The sequence below is a fragment of the Takifugu flavidus genome, chromosome 20 (assembly GCF_003711565.1).
Source record: "Takifugu flavidus isolate HTHZ2018 chromosome 20, ASM371156v2, whole genome shotgun sequence".
In the NCBI taxonomy this organism is placed as follows: Eukaryota; Metazoa; Chordata; class Actinopteri; order Tetraodontiformes; family Tetraodontidae; genus Takifugu; species Takifugu flavidus.
Window position 1 is genome coordinate 6,138,266 of NC_079539.1, and position 19,637 is coordinate 6,157,902.

Here is a 19,637-nt window from a genome sequence, read left to right on the forward strand (position 1 = left end):
TATATTTAAAACAAATACAATTTTTAGATTTCAAGTTTATTTTTACAAAAAGTGATTAATGGCCAACAAAAAATTGCATTATTTTCTATGGTGTTAGTACTTTCTCACATCCATAAAAAAAACTTTCACCACCTTAAAAGAAGTGCATTATTTGGAGGATAATACACATTTTAAACATATTGTTTTCATACAATAATACACAGGTTTCAGACCAATAAAACACACAAACAGAATTGATGAGCTATTCCACTTTATCACATTAGCACGGTGAAGTAAAAATGCTGCTCAAAAATGTAACGCTTTAATCATAATGATGTAATATAAAGTTAAGGAAATCTGGTGACAGACAACTGAAATATTTCTTTGTTACCTGCAGTATATGGCTCTTTCAGATGAAAACACCAGAGCCATCTTTAGATTTTGTAGTTTTAATGTGAAAGAATATCTGCAGAAACATTTCAGACCCCATTATCGTCCAGTAATGTGAAGGGATTAAGACTTTTCTGAGCAGGTGCAGAGTTTAGATGGGACAAATGCAGAGACAGGCACAAAGAAACCAGCTTTGGTCTTTCTGAGATGTTGTGAAGATGCTATGATTGCATTCAAAAGCCCACAGTGGTCAACCCCGTAGACTCTAGAAATTCCTACACCATGAGGATCAGATAAATTACTCTACACACACACAGGCACCCACACACACTGAGTGCAGAACACACTCACACACGTTCCACCGAACATGCAAACAGCATCTCTGAAAATCCCTGAAGTTTGTTTTATTTCATTTCCCGTTAGTATAAAACACTTGAGCCTCATGAGCTCAGGTAAGTGGCCCCAGTTCTTCTCCTTCAGCATCAAATTCAACAGAGGTTTCACCTCCTCCAGCTCAGAAAATATTCATTCACCAACATTTAAAACCAAGCTGCTGCAGTTTCCTCCCACACCAACCTGAACTTCCTGGACACGGTCTTGTGTTCTCGGCTTGTTACTTCAATAATTCTGGAACTTCAGGATACGCTGGAATGCCTTTCTCGTGTCTCGCAGGGCTAAAGTTCCATAATTTATCCCACTGCTGCCTCTGACAGGGGAGGAACAGCCTTTCTGTTCTGATTCTGCATCAGTTGACCTACTTGGTTCTTCTGTGAACAAAACACCCCCACAAGTAGATTAGCATAGTAAAAGTGATGGTTACAGAGAACCGAGCCAAGAAATCTGGTGTGTGTTTCTTCTACTCTTGCAGTGTGCAATATATATATAAATATATGTTCATTTTCTTCACATTGATTACCTAGTTTAGTCTCCTCTGGCCCAAAAAGCCCACTCTGCTCTCTAAAGCGAAGTACTTAAAAACATAAAACATGAAACAGGTTTGTGTCCTGGTCGGGTGCCGGATCAGTCACAGCTCTGCAGCACCTGCCGATCAGAGGCTGAACGCTGGGGAACCCTGGGAAGAGCCACGGTCAAGGAGCCGGGAGGAGTCTACCATCAGAGCTGAGGGTTTGAGATGAAGCTGTAGTGGAGCAGAGCTCAGGTGGGTCCTTTCCTGACGACTCTGTGCAGAACTGTTGCTGCTCCTCCTCCCTGACCAGCGCCTCTCCTTCGCTCAAGAGGAACTCTAAAGTGGGCCCTTCCACTCCTACTTCTTCCTTGGCCAGGCGGAGTTTGATGTTCATCCCTACTGATTTTTCCACATTATCTGGAAAATAAGGCGGAACGTCTAAGAAAGCCCCAACAAGCGATGACACCACCAACAGTGAAGAGTGAGCAGGTCTCGGGTCCTCACCGCGTCCCAGCTGCCTCTCCTTGGGCAGCAGCAGCACGTCCACGTTCTGATGCTCCTCCAGAGCAGCCGTGAGGACGGCGCCCTCACGACTGAACAGGAACACCAACGGCAGCCGGATGTCATCAGTGGCGTACCCGTCTCCCACCATTTGAAAGAGGGGGGTCTCCTCACTGTTACTTCCCTCGTGGTGGTCTTGAAGGGGGACAGAAGGAGTTTATTCGAAGCTCAACCTCGTGTTGTCCCCAGGCTTTGAGTCAGTGTGCTCACCTATAAAGATGACTCCGACTGCGCCTGCTTCCTGCAGCCGGCGAGCCTTTGCAGCAAACATGCAGTCCCCCCGGAGCGCCAGGGCGATTTGCCCTCTGAGCTCCTGGGCATTAACGATCTCCCCACACGCCGTGTAGGGTGAGGCCTTCAGGATGCTGCCCTTCAGCTGTGGTGCAAGAGGCGGAGCGTGTTACTGAAGCTTCTGAGGCTCTTTAAAACATTCCATGAGGACTGAAGCTCACCCCGTGCTCGCGCTTGGTGAGGTCCATTCCAAACTTGGCAGGCCCGGCTGTGAGAACGGTCCTGCCCAGAAACGGAGGCGAGATGAGCTGGACAACATGAGGGACCACCTCCTCCTCCTCTGGTGTCTGCTTTATCTCCGCCACTAGTTTCACATGGTACACCCCTTTCTGCTCCTGGAAGCACATGTGGGCGTCATATTTGGTCATCACCCATTCACATTTTATGGTTGATAAGACTTTCTCTATCAGTGGTGTTTTTAAAAATCGCTTTCCAACAGGACAGAAAGTCAGATCACGAAGCGACGTGACTCAAGTACCTTCTGGATGCTGGAGCGAGCAGCCTCATTCAGAGGCATGAGAGAGATCCCCATGCTCTTCAAGAACTCCAGCGGCTCCATGCTACTATCCTGGAGCGGGAGTTCAATCTCCCTGCCCACCACACACACACACACACACACACACATTATTGTATGATGAAATCAACATGTAATCATGGCAGAGCCGTGAAATCACACGTGCAGTTGGACAAAGCTGTTACCTGATAGGCAAAGGCTGGAAAGCTCTTCCTACCCCGGTCAGGTACTTGTAGCCATCCCTGATAGTTTTAGCAAATGATGGGTTGTTGGGGAACAAGGTCTCCATGCTGGGGCACGAGTGCGAGAACAGATCCTCTTCTTGAAAGACGGGAGCGGCCTCCTGTCACAGAACCAGAACATTCAGCCCCTCACTCACGGCTCGCTGAATCAACAGAGGTTTGCACGAGTGTGTGTGTGAAGACGTTTAGAATTTAATCTGGCCTGATTCCCTTTGGTTTCAGCTGCCTTTCCAATGTTTACCGAGCAGGAAGTGATTGCTAACTTATTTCTGTTTGAGTAAATGCTCGTCACGCAGAGTGATCTCGGGGATGTGAGGAGGGAAGAAATGAACTTCAGCTCTTACTGTGTTGTTGCCCTGACATGAAGGTTTGGTGGTCGACAGAGAAACGGGGAGAAGGTGAGCTTCAGTGGTGAAGATGTATTCATCAATGTCAATGGGAAGTTGACTTTTCTCAGAAAACAGCAGGTAGAGGTATTTAAACATCTCAGCCAAAAAGAACGAGTCCATCCTGGACAGACAGACACACATGCAGTGATTTCAGCCGCAGAGGTAGAGAACGCACTGTTCCACCTGCTGGAATCACACCTGTCTTCGTGAATGCCTGTCCGGACATCCTGCACAGCAGCAAATCCACAAGGCACCCTGGCATAAGCGTTGAGTTTCTCCACGATGGACTGTCCCACTCTGAGGTAGTAGGGGTCTCCAGTGGCCTGCAGGGATCAACACATCAGCTCCACCACACCTCTGACACATCAGATCCAAATTCACACGGAGCTTCCAGCTTTCACCTTATAGAGGTAGTACGTGCTTTCAGCAAACTCTGGTCTCAGAAGGTGTTGACCCCAATGAACTCTGAACTCTGTAGTGAAAGCCTGCGCAAGGATGAAGGAAATGAAATGAAAACACACACACACACACACACCTATGTGTGTAGCTCTGCACTTCTGCCTTACTGCTGAGCAGGTTGTTGTTCAGCCACATGAAGACGTGCAGATTATTTACCTCTGGAAGAAACTTGTGCTGTTTGGTGACTTGATAAAGCATTTCGTGAGTCTCGATAGCTGGTTTCAGGTCTCCTCTCAATACCTGCGTGAAGAATGAGCCTTGTTGGAGCCTTGTGCTGTGTGTTTAATGCCAACTATTCCACGTGATGAGGGACCTCTCCTGACCTGCAGACCCGGGAAGAACGCCAGCAGAGAGTCCATCCAGCTGCGAACACTCACGGTGGGGTTGTGCATGTGTACGTTTAACAGCAGGGGAGGCTGGCTGATGTACTTCATAATGGCACTGTAGTGCTGTCGCACACATACGATGGTGAGGACGTGAGCAGAGCGATGACAGAAGGTTTCAATACAAGGATACAGTGGCTGGAGGACTTACAACGTTGAACCTGTCCAGAAAAACATTGTCTCCGAGGAGTATGTAGGCCTTCATCAAATATTCATAGTACGAGTCGATCCCAGCACCAACGCCACTGTCTGGACACAGAATCCAGAGGAAAGTCAGGTCAGGCCTGCGTGACGCAGCCTGAGGCATCACGCCACTGTGGTCTCACCCCTGCGGACCCATTCCTCATTGTGGATGTTGATGACAGTTCCCACCAGGTCACTTCCTCTCTGCCTCCGCTCCCAGAGAACGTCCAGGGCCTTACGTGCGTTCTCCTGAAAACATCCCGTATTACTTACAGAAAGGAAGGTTTTCATTCATGCTAACAGATGTGTTCGAATGTTAGCGTGCCTGTTGCAGCCACTAATACCTGAATATGTGGCAACATTAGCTGAGAGCTGTAAAATACCTCAAACACAGACTCTCCTGAAAGTCGGCTGAGAGCAGCAAACTCCAGGATCATGGTCCCGGCGCAGGCGGTGCAGGTGTCCGACTCGGTGCCGGTGCGTGAAAGTGGGTTCAGGACTCCATACCGCAGGTTTACCTGTGGAAAACAACAATGACAATTATTGTAGCAGCTTTTCGTCCACTTGATGGGTCCAGTGCTTCACAATGAAACAAGGCAGACCTTGGGATACGGAAGGCCACTTGAGGTGTTAAAGGCAGGCAGCAATCGATGTCCCAGCTCCTTGGCCATGTGCAGGAGCTCGTCCTGGTACCACTGCATCCTCTCCCCTCGCTGACGTAGCAGGTCAGCCATCACGTGAGCTCCCAGAAGCCCTCTGGAGAGACGACGGTACAATGAGAGCGTGGACGTGGCCTCTGATTAAACACTCAGCGCACAGACACAAGCAGCAAGAAAATGACTGAGGTTCGTACCCCAAAACTCTGATGTTAGTCTCAAATACAGAAACGACCACATCGTTGTCCAGGCGCACGTCGCTCACAGCCTTCCTCACTGCGTCTTCAAACTCATCGAGTTTATTTAACACCTGCTCTCAGGGTCACATGGAAGGGGGGGGTTGAAAAAACATGAAGTCATACAGACGTTCAAAAGTACCTGCACGCTTGGAAGCAGAGGAAAATAGGCTGATTCTCACCACCAACGTATCGAGGGTGTCAATCAGAGTGAGAGAAAACCTGCAGAAACAGATGAGAGTGTGAAACAGCAGAGCAGAGCCGTCACCAACGCAGCGTTAGCTCGCCGCCCTCTGCCTGAACTCACTTACTTTCCCAAGGACTCATCAATGTCCCCTCTGTTGGGCTCCTGGCCACGGACTCTGCCCCTGCAGCTCAGAGGCATCAGCTCGTCTGCTGGGTAGGCATTTTTCTGCAGCAGAGACGATTCGGTCAAAGCAAAACTGACGGACATTTAACAGGACCCTGCCACGTGTCCATCACAGGGCACACACACATGCACACAACATTCACTCTCACTGAGGGAAAATTCAGAGTCTCCTGTCTATTGAAGGTGCTCGTTTTTGTCGAAGTAAACTGGAGATAACTTCTACAAGCTACTAATAATGCATGTAGGCTTGATTACATTCATTACAAGAACATACCATGTAGCTTCCATATGCGTGGTCAAACATTTCAAGTATCTGCTCCCTGGGCAAAAAAGATAAAACCAATTATTAAAAAGAAAATAACATCACAGACAGTAGTCCTGAGGCTCGTAATGACAATGGTTATTGGTGCATGACGGCTGGTTTTCACCTGATAACAGTCTTCTCCTCCAGTGTCATCGTCTGACTCTCCTGACATCTCACCCAGCCAACGAAACTGCTGATGAGCAGGATCTTCAGCATCATCCTGGTGCTGGGAAAAGGCTGCACCATTCTTCTGCCTGTTCTACCCACGAAGACCCAGCAGTAGATTTATCATTGATGAACACAGCAAGTGTCCTTTTTGGTCCAAACCTCAACTCAAAATCAAACTGTCTTTCGAGGGCAGCGGTCCCCCTTGAGACCCCAGATCATCCTCGTATTGGTGGGTCAGCTGGAGACTTAAACGTTAGCTGCCTCCAAGCTCCATTTGTGGTGATCCGTGTGATCCCGTCGGAGCGCTTCAGCTCTGCGGGTCCATGTAAACAATAGACGAAGTTAGCTTCAGTTCAGACAGCATCGGTCAACAATGATTGTTGGTACTTTAAAAAAAAGACGCACATATAAGCGTCGCGTTAAAGTGTACAATCATAGGAAATAATACGTAATTAGAAAAAGATGGAGACTTACCAAATGAATGACATCATGTGGAACAGTTGCTAACGCTTGCTGGCCTTATGAGCTGGGAGGCTCCTAGTTGCTAACCGGCTAACAAAATGCCACTTTGCAGTTGTGCAATGTGTTACAAATTTTGGGATTAATTCACATCTTAGTCTCATTACATATTTTTTTCTAAAACAAATGGCTCACCTATCATACAAGTGTCAAAAAGTGGATAACACGTCACCAGGCGCTTATTCAGACTGTATTATGAGATAGTGCCGAGCTGTCAGAGAGCGCGATGATGTTTGTGAGAAGAAACCTCAGCAAACCGTCATACAACTAACGAGAAATCAGCGTTACATCCATGAAGCTGTTATATGCGCGACCATATGAGGTTTGGATTAAAATTGCATTTGAAATTGTAGTCCGAACGATGTGTACAGGAAAGAGCAAAAAATACGAGTAATACCGAAGCTGACCAGCAGATGGCAGTGCAATACAACGATGCTTTCTGACTTCCGGAATAGAGGAAGAAGTACCAAACGTACATGTACCAAAATAGTAGTAGTAGAAGAAGACGGTGGCTATAATACCAAAACTAGCCAGTAGAGGGTGGCAACGCCACATTCTTGCCATACACAGTCTTGATTTAGGTGTTCTGGTAGTACGGGAAGGTGTTAGAGCACCTTTAGAGCACTGCAGAGGGACCCTTGAGCAAGGTACTGAACCCACAAATGCTCCTATAGGCCCTGCAATGAATTGTGTCCACTCGCAGTGACCACAAAGGGGATAAAACATTTAAGAGACGAGACGAGAAGTCTTGACTTTCTACAATGATGTCAATGATAAAACATGCTGTAAAATGTTCCCAACATGAACTAACAAATAAAAAAAGCAGAAAACACAAAAGCAAATCGTTGTATTCAGGAAATCAGACACAAGGTCACATGTTTAATATAAAAATATTTATTTAAGCGTTTTGTTCACGTTGCTGTAACCAACTCCTACGCAGGTCATCAGGACTTTGTCTCCTCCTTTCCTTTCGTCCTCTAAAGGCTTCTGAACATCTATCTTGAACATAATCTGGAAAAAATCTCGGATGTGTCTGAGGAATTCAATCCTGAAGGAACAGACAGGGAGAGACAGGAGGAAGCTGGTTAGTGGCACAATTCTCCCAGAGCTGTAGACGTGTCCCGATGCTGCAGTCAAATGCAATAAATCTATGCATCCGGCCAACTTCAGAAACCCAGAGGTTCATTTATACAGAAAAAGCTGATTGACAGAATCTTTACAACTGGACTTTAAAATCAAAGACGGAGGGACGACATTGAGCCCCAGGGAGCGATTCCACACATCTGCCCTCCCATCGAGGGCAGCGGCAGCAGCCTGGAACACACAAGACGAACCAAAGCGAAGAAAAGCTGTGGAAGAACTGAACATCAACCAGTGGATAAACCTATTTTCTTCTGTGCGTAAATAAATACCGACATATGATCAAAAGGTTCCAACAGTAGCGTCACTAGCTTGGACTGGTTTTTAATGCCTCAACTGCTGATTTGGAGCCAACACAAACAGAAAATGCTGCGTTTTCAGCAGCTACCTGACGAAGAGGAGCGTCTTGTGATGGCACTGCCAATCTTCAGTTATCATAGTACTGTACTTGAGAGGGACACAGCAGCGGTACCATGATAACTGAAAATGGACAGTTCATAGTTTGCTCCCCTTCCTGATCATTGAGCCCCAGGGAGGCCGTTAAACACACACACACACACACACACACACACACACACCACACACACACACACACACACACACACACACACACACACACACACACACACACACACGACTTTGTTCACAAGTTAAAACAGACGTTCAGCACATCTGGACATGATGTTCACAATGTATACCAACATATGTTGGAGGACAGGAGCCGTGATCCAAGGCTGTGAACTGAAGACATTTCCTGAATGTCCATGTGGTTTGGTAACATATTTGCTTCCTCTATTTTGTGTTTTACAAACCGGTGAGAACTTTGGAACTGTGAGTAAAACAATAACAAAAGTTGGATCCAAACATCCGACATGTGGACAAAGTGTGTGTGTGTGTGTGGGGCTTACGTGTACGGGGAGAGGGGTCCGAGCAGAACCTTTGACACGTCCTGTTGGCCAAGGGTCATCAAGAGCAGCGCCAGGCTTTGATTGGACGAATCCACACAGCCGCCCTAAAACCAGCAAAGAAAGGAGGCAGAGCAAATACATTTAATTAAAACAACAACATCATGAAGGTCATTGTGTTTGAGGGGAAACGACGTCAGCAACTGAGCTGACGTCAGACCGATGCGGTTTAATGGTCAACAGAGCCAACAACACAAGCTGGAGCATTCTGAAACATTACAGCACCCATAAACCTGAAAAGGCAATTCCTGTTTGGTGCCTGAACATCCCGACCAGCAGAGCGCCAGTCTCATGACATTACGACTATGATGAGGGCAACACCACCCCAACACTCCGCAGAAGAACCAGGAAGGCTGCCGGACGGCCCGCTTCTCCTCGCAGAACTCAAGCAGACACTTTCTGATTGCGTTATCAACCCAACTGCAGCTACTGGCCCCAGTCCTCTTCTGTCACAGGAATATGATTTAATTATAGCAGCATGACACCGAACAACCATGGCCATTCTGTGTTTGTTTGCTCGGCTCAGCTATGCTGATTCCTGCTTCAGATGGATTCAATTGGATCATTAAATTCAGTAAAGTTCACCTACCTTCAGAACAGCAACAGGCACTGACCCTAAAAACATATAAACCCCAAAACTTCTAGGTGTAGGGCAACATTTAACCAGACTAACCCGCCGTCAAAGCTTCACCTTTATTAGGGTCAGCAGACTTAAAGCACGACAGCAGACGCGTCTGAGCACCACGTCTCTCCGTGCCAACAGCTAACAACTCCTCCTTTCCTGATCCGTTGCATCAGTGAAAACACGAGACGGCTGGGATGTCCCCGGAGACCAACGGCCATCGATCTTGCTCCTGGAAAAGTCCCCCATTTTCCTCCAGACAGTCCAAGAGGCAGAAACACGGAACAGAACTTCAAGGGCCAGATCTGAATAGATTATACTGTCCAGGGTATTAAGTCGTTCCTAAAACAAAAGTTCCTCTAGTAGTTTTGATGCCCACGATGCCTGTACTCATTAACCAGAAAACAAACACACACGCGCACGCACAAAGACCCCCCCGGGCTGCTCCTCCTCTCTTCTAATCTCTGTTCTAAAAGTTCGGCATCTACCTGCACGACCGTCACAAAGTGAAGAAACAAAAGGAATCCGACGCCACCCGTGGCTGCTGGCGAGCTGTTGGCCATCGTGGCTGCTGCCTGTAGGAGGGAGGATGTGGCCAACAATCTTCTATGTGTGAGTTAATGAGAGCTACCATGACCAGCTAACTGGGCTCACATGGTTCCTCTGGGAGGCAGAGCTGTGTGGGGGAAAATGCAAGTCAGAGTCCCTGCTTCAAATTGAACTAATTCTGATGAAGTGGGCTTTTTGCACCACATGAGGGAGGGGCCGTCTGATCAACCGAGGCTGCCAATGAGGTCACTGACCTCGGCACTGACCCAACTGAATGTAGCATCCAAATTCGATTTAAAGATCTTCCGATTTTTTTCCCCCGAGTAATTATCGAGTGAACAAAATAATGTCTTGTGTGACCGTCCTCGTGGCTGAGCCGATGCCTCAGAGGGGCGATATTTGTCATCCTGAGCCCAGAGACGAACCAACCGAGAGTCAACGTGAGGGCAAAAGCCTCCCTCGGGTCAACCGTGAGGGTTCATCTGTTCCTCTGCAGTTAAACACTTTTAATCCCACCTTTACTTCTTACATACATTTAATAGCCTATCTAAAAGATTCAAAAACATACTGGCCAATTTTTAGAAACATGAAAATATGTTATTCTGAGAAACGCTGCATCTCTTAACATTCCAGCCTGTGGTAATTGCCGGGGAATGCAAGCAAACACACAAAGAAACTGTCATTGTTGCTCTTGTCTGCATCTCCCAGGTATTCCCCAGGAATTCTGATCCGCCCAGCTGCAGGACGCTCAACAGCTGTGACATGGAACCTAATCCTAAAGTGAAACCACCCGTCCCAACAGCCAACAGCACAAACACGCCGGTGGCTGCACACACCACGAGCAGGTCTTACCCGATAAACCTCCTCCAAAAGCAACATGGCACAGTTCCTGCCGAGGTCCTCTGGCAGTATGGAGTCTCCCTGCCCCTGCGGTGTGGACGACATCTCAGCGCTGAGGAAGAACCCGTTCACCGTCTCCGCCACCAGAGTCAGACCAAAACCCGGAGACCTGCCGTCATTCAGCACATTTAATCCCCCTTGTCCCTCGCTGCTGTCTCAGCCAAGTCTCACTTGTAAAAGCCTTCTTTTGCATAAATGAGGATAAAGATAATGAAGAACACAAATGTATATTTAAACTGGGTTACTGCCCCTATGAAATAACCTTAAATCCCAATAAACAGACCTTTAGGAGCTGAGATACTCACTTGCCAGAGTTGACTCCCTTCATGTGGTCCGTGTGGATGTAAATGTCTGGGAGGAACTGGTTGAGGACACTCCTGGCTGACTCCACTATCCTGTTTCCCATTTGGGGAGAAACTCTAACAGAATATCTGCGTTCCGACCGTCAAGGACAATTTGTTACATCACCAGAACTACAGTATGATGAGGTAAGTTAAAACAATCAGTATTTACTGACATGGGATTAAGCAAAAATCAACCAAATAATTTAAACATTGCTTAAACACCATCTGTACGAATGCATGAAATGGATGTCTGAGCTGATCGTGCTCCTGCACTATTGCTATCACCACTAGAGGGCGCCATCGGTGCAGACGTTGCTCCATTGCGACCTCAGCTTAACTGGACAAAACTAAGTTATTTCAGGTCATCTGAAGCAATTGAACCCCTGGAAACCATCTTGTATAAAAAAAACCCATTATGTTTAAAGTAATTAAGAGAAGATACTGAATGCAATTAATTACATACTACAACAACTGGAGTGAGGTGCCTACAGAGGAAGATTAGGCTGCTAGATAAGGGGATGGATACGCCACTCCTCTGATCCGCTTGATCTTTCCTGGGTCAGTCAGCTGGACTGGTTTGAGCGACCTGCAGGCAGGACATGAAAAGAACACCTCTCCTCCACCCCCAGGTGCCATACCCCTCTTCACCACCTGAGGAGACAGCAAAAAATGTACCACCAAATATTAAGTGACGAAAAACATCTTTTCTTAGAACTAAATCTGAAAGCGGCAGCTGCCACAGTCCCACTACAGACCCACACCTTGACAACCAACGCCTCTCCCTCAATGCCAAACCTCTTCATCAGCGGGAGGGATGTGGACTTCAGCAGGTCGACCTGCAGGACAAAAAAGCATAAATCATGGAAGACATCCTTTAAAGAGGCAGAAAAGGCATTTTCAACAAACAAGATGCTCATCACTGGTGCCATGGCAACATCTCTCTTCAAATATGCTCACGTCTCCATCTGCCCTTCCATCTGTGGTTGGCTGACATTGTGAAGTAAACAGTCAAGTTAAAAATCACAAGGATTAATGGACACAGGACAGCTAAGGGCACCGGGTACCTTCTTCTTTGGATATTTCTATACCTCCTCTGTTTAAAGCAGCAGTACACACATTGCAAATTCTCTTTAAAAGCCCCAACTACCAAAAACAATAAACAAACGTTAATTTTTGCACGAAAGGGCATATAATTCCCTCTTTGTTTAGGCAAACATAGATTTAGCTCCGGGCACGAGGCCTTAACTTGGTCTAACTTTGTGTTCATCAACTCCACCTCCAGCATCCGTAAATGTTGGTTTAAGGTGTGTTTTCTAACACAGACCTGCACACACGGCAGAGGTTCTGCAGCCTACGCTAGGAACATTTTATCAAAATGAGGAGACACAAAGCAAACGCGTTCTGACCGTTGGGTCAACGGGGTCATTGGTGACTCCCCTCAGAGTGGCCTTCAAGGGGCTTTTCATGAAAGGAGCCAACAGGAGAAGAGCCTCCAGATAGTACCCGATGGAACGCTGGGTGTTGCAGTCATGTTCTACAGAACCACCATACAGCAAGCCCGGCTGGTAGAACAAGACCGTACCTGGAAAAGAGAGACATTCAGCTTTTACTGGTTGAAAATGAGTCCGTCTATCGAGGATTTATAGGGGGGCGATCAGCCAAATTCTGATGGTGTTCACAAATAAATGTAATAATTATAAAGAGTTAAAAAGGGCTCGGCTTTTTTTTTTATGTGTCTGGGAACATTTCAGGTGTCAGTGAGGATTCTTACTGAAGATTTGGCGTGTTATATTGGCGACAGACATAAGATTGGTAACGATATTGATTAGAGGGAGACTTTGAAAAGCCTTCCCTGGTGTAACTTCATTACGACACTCACCTGTCTGATTAATCTCGATTTTGGAGCCATTCGTGACTTTATCTAGCAGTCTGATAAAACTGGCCTCAAAATCTGGAAAAGAAGTGGTAGGTTAGTGCTTTTTGTTCTCCTCCACAATAACAACTACAAATAAAATGAATTTAAAGTGCTGGCTGTTTTCCATATTTCTGTGAGAAGTTTCGAACATCTCTGCACGCTTTCAATGAAAACGTCCACAAACCCCCGATCCGAACACTTTATTTAAGAAGACTTCTGACTCAAAGTTTGTGAGGATTTCACAAGCATGTACAGCGCCAGGCCATCATTTGCGCCACCGTCCGAGTCCAGCGCCACAACACTTCCAACTGCGTAACAGCTAGCGCGTTAGCCGCGAAGCTAACTGCGAAGCTAGCTGCGACGCAACACGAAGCGTGCGCTCGCGACTCACCGCGCAGCCCCGGGCAGTCGTCCGAAGACCTGATGCCTCGGATTCTGACCCGTTTCCCGCTGAGTGTGGACAAAACCAGCCTCTGCCTGAAGAAATTGCAACCCTCATAGACGAGCCCATGGCTTGTCATTCTGTTGTTGTTTCTGACTGTCGTCGTTGGAAATCCACGTGTGTTTATCCAGGAAGAGGAGAGTGGGAGGGGGCATACGGCAGGGCGGGAGGGTCAAAATTCATCACAAAAAAAGCGAAAAAGAAAACATTTTATTTACTTGAAGATAGATAGATAGATAGATAGATAGATAGATAGATAGATGGATAGATGGATAGATAGATAGATAGATAGATAGATAGATAGATAGATAGATAGATAGATAGATAGAGATAGATAGATAGATAGATAGATAGATAGATAGATAGAGAGGTGTGTGTGGGTGTGTGTGGTTCTCACTAAGAAACCATTTAAGATACAATCAGATTATGTGGACAGTGACTAAAAGGCATCAATGGACCTGTTCTTTCTCTTATTATTTTTTTTCACCAAAGTAATCAAGCAAGAAAGTCTTGTTTGTGCAGTTTTTCCTTTCTGTGTGTTTGTTTTCTGAATGCTTCTGGTTCATTTGGATCTGTATGCTGTATCACTGAGGGCTTAAGAGGCGACATTAAATGAAAGAAACTTTTCATTTTCTGCAAAAGTAAAAAACAAACAAACACGATAAAGATGTTTTCTGTTCTGCTACTAGAGACTCACTCCAACAACACTGATGAATAGTTTTGGTCCAACCAGTTAGGTTTTATGTTACCATGGAACCAACCACTCAGCAGGTATTGCAGGTCTGTTTAACAATTAATTCTCTTGGAAAATTAGTTACTTCCAAAAAAAAAAAGATATAAATGGACATTGGAAGTCTCTCAGGATTCATTTATCCAGCTTACACTCTCTCATATCCAACAAAGCCACTAAAACTTATCGACAAGGTAAATTTTGATTACAACTGGGGAATAAAATCCCACTCGTTAACGGGAGCAACCCTGGTGAAAGACTCTGATGATGGTGGGCTACAGGCCACCGACTTTGTATCAACGGAAAATTAAAGGGTCATTTGGTTCAGATTCTTATTTTAGTATTCTGTCCCCAGAACAATGTTTGGAACACGGTGGTATTAATGACTGCTTTGTGACTTCTCAGTTCAAAATTCTCAGTTAAAATGTCACTGACTGACATTCCTGTACCAGATGATGCAGCAGCCACCCACCATGTTTCTATAGAACTATAGATTCAGCTTTTCTAAAAATGGATCCTGATCCTTCAGTAAGTTTATATTTGTCTGTCACTCATCTATTTGCTGAAACTGGCAGATTCTTACCCCTTGACGACCTCTGTGTCAAATTAAATTCCCAGTGCAACCGTAATCAACACAATACAAAAATATTAAAAGAATCCCAACAGCTTCTCTTCTCTTGGTTAAAAATATATTTCTCTATTTGGCCCCAGTTCTCCCTCTTTGACCATTGAGAGACAGAAATTCTCAAGTGGGGCTCTTTGCATAAACATCTACATCCCTTACAGTTTAGCAGGAATTCCTGCTTAAACAGTTACACACTAACTTTTGAAAACCATCTCCAGCTCCTAAAGCAAAAGAGCTTCGCTTCAATGATCTATTTGTCCCGCAGTCAAAGACTCAGCATAGAAGACCAAAGCGGTCTTATCCATGCACGGATCACTTATTTTCCACCTTCAGGAAGATCTTTTGGAACGATGTGCATGTTTGGCTGGAGCCCAGAGTCCCCCCCCCTCCCCCTCCAACAGAGACATCACATTTGGAATTCTAATGGAGGACAAGGATTCAGAGCTCTACTATCACACAACCGGGGTTGGTGGTGGTGCTTTAGAATTCACTGCAGCTTATCAAAAAGAAAGGGAAAAACCCTTCGGAATACTAGTAAAATCATATTACAAAGGCTGTGTTGTTTGAATTGGCCCATTTTATGTCTCTTCCGTCTAACCATGATATGTTTGCTGTCACAATGCTTTGTGTAAACATTGTAAATTTGAATCACTATGGTGTCACTGTGGACAATTTGTGACTGTTTATTTTTTATAAATTTGACTCTCTCACTGTCTGTTAGAATCTTCTCTGCTTCTGTACATCTGAAAACAGCTTGTGCCTCCGACTGGCCGACTGTGACGGGTGAGTCGCGAGCGCACGTCCGCCTTCCTGTTGTGGACGGTTCAAACACTGAGCCCTCGTGATACGTGTAGAAAAGGCGTGAATTGGCTGCGACCCGGCCAGTGCTGAAGACAGCCGTCTGAAGTACAAACATGCATATCAGCAGGAGGTCATCTTGAAACGGTCAGAGGGGAGTCAAAAGGCCACAGTTTCACCCCACCCCCCGGAATCTCCCCCATGGTATATCACTTATTTTCATTTGGGCCTAGGTAGAAGAATGAAGAGGATTCCATGAATGTTATCCCGCTATCCTCAGCAACAAGTGTTACTTTTATTGAAATCCCAACCATATGTGAACTATTTGGCAGAGCGGATGAATCGCTGCTTGTGCAGATTCTCTCTGCAGGTCCGGGCTCAGAAGGGATTAATCAGCTCTAGAACAATTACATAACCCTGTTATACAATAAAAGCAGAACGTAAACCGTGAAGAGTCGGAGAATGAAGCTTTGTTTAGCTCTGAATCCACCCACCCCTGCTTTGACCGACATTGGAGCATCCCCCCCTCCTCCTCTCCTCCTTTGCACCTCCTCTTCCTCGTTTGTCTTTCTGCAGCACGGAAGGAAGTGAAGTGAAGGCTGGGTGAGCGTCGACGGGCTGCACAAGCCACCCCCACGTTGTGCAACGTTGCACACTTCTTGGATAAGAAAGTGGAACCTGATCCAGTTGCGCATCCAGGAATGATTTTCTCCTCCGCACCTTAAATAAGCAGCCTGGCATTAGAAACCTCCAAAGAAGAAGCGTGCAGTGATGTCTCTCCACAAGATCTTCCGTGTGATTATTATGGGTCCGCCGGGATCGGGCAAGGGAACCGTGTCTGCGCGTATTATCAAAAGTTTTCTGCTGAAACACATTTCCAGCGGGGACATTTTGAGAGCAAACATCAACGCCAAAACGGGTAAGACTGATTCTCGGATTAAACCCGATTGGGTTGTGATCTGATCAGAAAGACGATTTTCTGTTGGAAACGGAGCAGAAGTTGGTGGGAAAGAATGTGGAGCCCTGAGATAAGAGGGCCACTCCTCCAGTTTGACTCCTTATCGGGTTTTGACAGAGGAACGGGTTAAAGTGGCAGGAAACGTGTGTGATTCAGAAGCCGTTGGTTAATGTTTAAGGTTTAAACACTTGAACCCAACATTACCTGAACTTTGGCTACAGGCCATTTCTCCTCCATATCACCTTAGATTAAGATAAGGGTGTCAAAACAAGGCAGAAGATCTCAGAGGAGCTGCACCAGTTTGTAGAGTTTCAGGTCAAACTGATAGATTCTCACGACGTTTCTGTCCAGAAGCCTTTTGGACCTGAAAGGCAGTTTGTCTTTCAAACCACTTCAAAGTCTAAAACCAGTTTAACCATCCAGTTTAACGATCTTTACAAGGCTGGCCAGCAAATTCATATTCTAATCTGTGTGCATGCGTGTGGTTTTTGGAGTCTGCCTCACCCTAAAAGCAGATTACGTCTTCATTATTAAGCTCTAAATGACATGTTTCTCGTTATTTTCTGGATATATATATATATATATAAAAATATAATATATATATACATATTGAGCTGCACACAACTTTGATCTCTTCTTGGTGCTGATGCAAGTAGCCTCTGCATAAAAACGAACCTTTACTTTTGTTCCGGAGCACATCATTATTTGTGGGTTTTTGTCTGTTTCTTCCCCCTCAAACACATTTTTCTCTGTTTCTGCCAGAACTGGGTCTGTTGATGAAGTCCTGTATTGACCAGGGTCAGTTGGTTCCTGATGATGTCATCTCTCGTCTCATCCTGAAAGACCTGAGAGCTCTGGAGAACAGCAGCTGGCTCCTCGATGGTGGGTCCTTCTCACACCAACGAGTTGGCGTTTACGGTGTAACAGTTTATTGTAATAGATCAAAGAAAGAGTGTGAGTGTAATCGAATTGACCAGTGTGTATTCAGCATAATCCAATCACAGATTGAAGCTGACTGATGACTGAAGCACCTACACACAATTTTGTTGGATCAGAGGCTAAATAGATAAAGGTGGATTGAAACGACTGCGGGAGACGGCTCGGTGACATTCGACAGGAAAGTGGCCGCGTGCACGGGGCTGAGGAATGTAAACAAGAGCTGTGGAACAGTTTTCCACTGTAAAACAGACAGATGAGAGCAGACAGGCATGAAAACGCCGTGCAGACAAACTACAGTGGCGGCAGAATGAGGCGTCGCTGAAATGATGAAGCTTTTACAGCAGCACAAAGTGCTAGCAGATATGAATTCATAATTGTGTTTAATTATCAGATTTTGATGTGGAACCGGCCCTTATGGTGCTGTTTTGGAAGGATTTGTGTTTATCTCTAAGCCGAGGTGTGAATGCTTCTCATACTTTAATTCTACGACTTGTTTCCTCTGCGTTGCCTCCACATTTGTCCGTCAGGTTTCCCTCGGACGGTATCGCAGGCCGAAGCTCTGGAGGATGCCTACAGCGTGGACTCGGTCCTGAACCTCAATGTTCCTTTCCAGACCATCAAAGAGAGGCTGACGTCCCGCTGGACTCACCTTCCCAGCGGCAGAGTTTACAACATAGATTTTAACCCGCCTAAAGTCCCTGTGAGTGGAGAACAGGAACACACTAATACACCTCCAACTCTCCCGTCGGAGCAAAACCCCCCTAAAACCCTTTAACACAGGTGGCTAAAAGCTACGGGCACTTTCCCCGCTGAATTAGTCCTCGTGTATTGCAGGGATTGGACGATGTCACAGGGGAGCCTCTGGTCCAGAGGGACGATGACTCTCCAGAGACGGTCACACGGCGGCTGAGATCCTACGAAACGCAGACGGAGCCGGTCTTGGAGTTCTACAGGTAAGATCAGGAAACACACAGCTTCTGTTTTTAATATAGTGATGATTAGAAAGTTTTATTTTCGGGTGAACTGTCCCTTTAACGCACGGCGTCCTGCTGTTTTCTCCACCAGGTGTAAAGGTGTGCTCCAGACGTTCTCTGGGACAGAAACCAACAAGATCTGGCCCCACGTCGAGGCATTCCTCCACAAGAAATTCCCCTCCATCCAACAGGGGGTGGCTTAGACGGGCGGATCAGGAAGGCCAGGTGAAGGTTTGGGTTTGGTGAGGACAACTGAGCAGGGAACCTTGATTTGTCACGTGCTGCTTTCTGTGAAAGAAGAGTTCCATCTGCAAATCAACATGTTCTGATCATTCAGAAGGGCGGGTTTAGGTTTTATTACATCACAATCGGTTTCCACAGTGATTTTAAATAGTGTTCGTAGCATCGTGACGTGCTTTAACGAAGCACAGGAGTCGTTTTGGGTTTTAATTTGAATGAATTTCTTTTCTTTCTGCTCTTGGTAGCACACAAAAGCTTCAGATCCTTTAGCAAAAACTTAAATAGGGCAGGAGCCTCGGAGGAAGAGCTCTGGTGTGTTCGTAGGATGGCATCGACTGTGTTGTGCAGTCAGTAACTGCTGTAAAGGGAAATGTGCCTGTTTGCGATCACAGATGTAGCATTTTACATTTACATTTTAGTCATTTAAGTCACTTTTGTCCAAAGCGCCTGACAGTGTGAGACACATGTTGCTTTGGGGAAAGTTTTTGTTTCTACCTGTTTTAATAGGACCACAAAGTGAAAAAGGATTAAAAGCTGATCAAGCTTATGTTGAATGTAAATCTAAAGGCCTTTGGAGCTTTTTATTTTATTCTATTTTAACTATGCACTCAGTCAAATATTCCACTGATAGACAGCTCAGTGATTATCTGAAAACGTGATGCAACAATTGTCATTCTTGTCCTGTGAATGTGCCTTCTCCTCCTCTTGGGTGGTTCTGTGAGTTCTTAAAGACTAATTTAATCTTTTGTGCTGTAGTCTTGTTGATTGTATGCTGATAAAAGGAACAAAAGGAAACCAACTCTGCTTCTCCATTGTGCTTTGAAAACCACCAGCTTTTTATTTGCAGTCTGAATTGTTTCCTTGTTTCAGCAAAGCTTAAAAAAAAAGAGAGAACCCAAATTCCAGTTTAATAACTTGAACCTCAACATTTTGCCGAGCGCCAAC

At 45.8% G+C, this 19,637-nt stretch overlaps 3 protein-coding genes and 1 long non-coding RNA gene across 4 annotated transcripts; 2 read left to right on the forward strand and 2 right to left on the reverse strand.

The window, feature by feature from the left end:
- Positions 1 to 17: 17 nt before the first annotated feature.
- Positions 18 to 6,966, reverse strand: si:ch211-282j22.3 (ER degradation-enhancing alpha-mannosidase-like protein 3). The gene is made up of 21 exons (XM_057017942.1): positions 6,507 to 6,966; positions 5,989 to 6,345; positions 5,835 to 5,880; positions 5,502 to 5,602; positions 5,373 to 5,412; positions 5,152 to 5,264; positions 4,901 to 5,054; positions 4,682 to 4,816; positions 4,442 to 4,547; positions 4,267 to 4,364; positions 4,056 to 4,181; positions 3,889 to 3,972; positions 3,675 to 3,758; positions 3,472 to 3,596; positions 3,229 to 3,394; positions 2,828 to 2,985; positions 2,607 to 2,718; positions 2,290 to 2,463; positions 2,048 to 2,213; positions 1,781 to 1,972; positions 18 to 1,693 (listed from the first exon to the last, which is right to left on the reverse strand). The coding sequence occupies exons 2-21, from the start codon at positions 6,108 to 6,110 to the stop codon at positions 1,458 to 1,460; spliced, it is 2,538 nt and encodes an 845-aa protein (XP_056873922.1). The 5' UTR covers positions 6,111 to 6,345; positions 6,507 to 6,966; the 3' UTR covers positions 18 to 1,457.
- A 459-nt stretch (positions 6,967 to 7,425) lies between these two features.
- Positions 7,426 to 13,577, reverse strand: rcl1 (RNA terminal phosphate cyclase-like 1). Its single transcript, XM_057017943.1, has 9 exons — positions 13,378 to 13,577; positions 12,951 to 13,022; positions 12,478 to 12,653; positions 11,833 to 11,907; positions 11,598 to 11,722; positions 11,033 to 11,158; positions 10,680 to 10,836; positions 8,600 to 8,703; positions 7,426 to 7,599 (listed from the first exon to the last, which is right to left on the reverse strand). The coding sequence occupies exons 1-9, from the start codon at positions 13,505 to 13,507 to the stop codon at positions 7,446 to 7,448; spliced, it is 1,119 nt and encodes a 372-aa protein (XP_056873923.1). The 5' UTR covers positions 13,508 to 13,577; the 3' UTR covers positions 7,426 to 7,445.
- LOC130516754 (uncharacterized) lies at positions 9,753 to 11,504 on the forward strand. The gene is made up of 3 exons (XR_008947574.1): positions 9,753 to 9,890; positions 10,536 to 11,215; positions 11,363 to 11,504. It is a non-coding gene; the product is annotated as an uncharacterized LOC130516754 (long non-coding RNA).
- Positions 13,578 to 16,160: 2,583 nt separating the features above from the next.
- On the forward strand, positions 16,161 to 19,491 carry ak3 (adenylate kinase 3). The gene is made up of 5 exons (XM_057019085.1): positions 16,161 to 16,500; positions 17,302 to 17,421; positions 18,006 to 18,178; positions 18,313 to 18,431; positions 18,544 to 19,491. Exons 1-5 carry the CDS (start codon positions 16,353 to 16,355, stop codon positions 18,653 to 18,655), a joined length of 672 nt encoding a protein of 223 aa, XP_056875065.1. The 5' UTR covers positions 16,161 to 16,352; the 3' UTR covers positions 18,656 to 19,491.
- The last annotated feature ends 146 nt before the right edge of the window (positions 19,492 to 19,637 follow it).

Bases quoted from the DNA above. Each gene is read 5' to 3' on its own strand.
- si:ch211-282j22.3 (XM_057017942.1), bottom strand. From the start codon at position 6,110: ATGGTGCAGCCTTTTCCCAGCACCAGGATGATGCTGAAGATCCTGCTC. The intron at 5,055-5,151 runs GTACGAACCTCA...TCGTCTCTCCAG, and splicing joins ACTAACATCAGAGTTTTGGG to AGGGCTTCTGGGAGCTCACG. The intron at 2,464-2,606 runs GTACTTGAGTCA...ATGTGCTTCCAG, and splicing joins CTCGCTCCAGCATCCAGAAG to GAGCAGAAAGGGGTGTACCA.
- rcl1 (XM_057017943.1), bottom strand. From the start codon at position 13,507: ATGACAAGCCATGGGCTCGTCTATGAGGGTTGCAATTTCTTCAGGCAG. The intron at 11,723-11,832 runs GTGTGGGTCTGT...CTGTCTCCTCAG, and splicing joins GAGAGGCGTTGGTTGTCAAG to GTGGTGAAGAGGGGTATGGC. The intron at 8,704-10,679 runs GTAAGACCTGCT...TGCTGGTTTTAG, and splicing joins TTTTGGAGGAGGTTTATCGG to GGCGGCTGTGTGGATTCGTC.
- ak3 (XM_057019085.1), top strand. From the start codon at position 16,353: ATGTCTCTCCACAAGATCTTCCGTGTGATTATTATGGGTCCGCCGGGA. The intron at 17,422-18,005 runs GTGGGTCCTTCT...TTTGTCCGTCAG, and splicing joins CAGCAGCTGGCTCCTCGATG to GTTTCCCTCGGACGGTATCG. The intron at 18,179-18,312 runs GTGAGTGGAGAA...CGTGTATTGCAG, and splicing joins TTAACCCGCCTAAAGTCCCT to GGATTGGACGATGTCACAGG.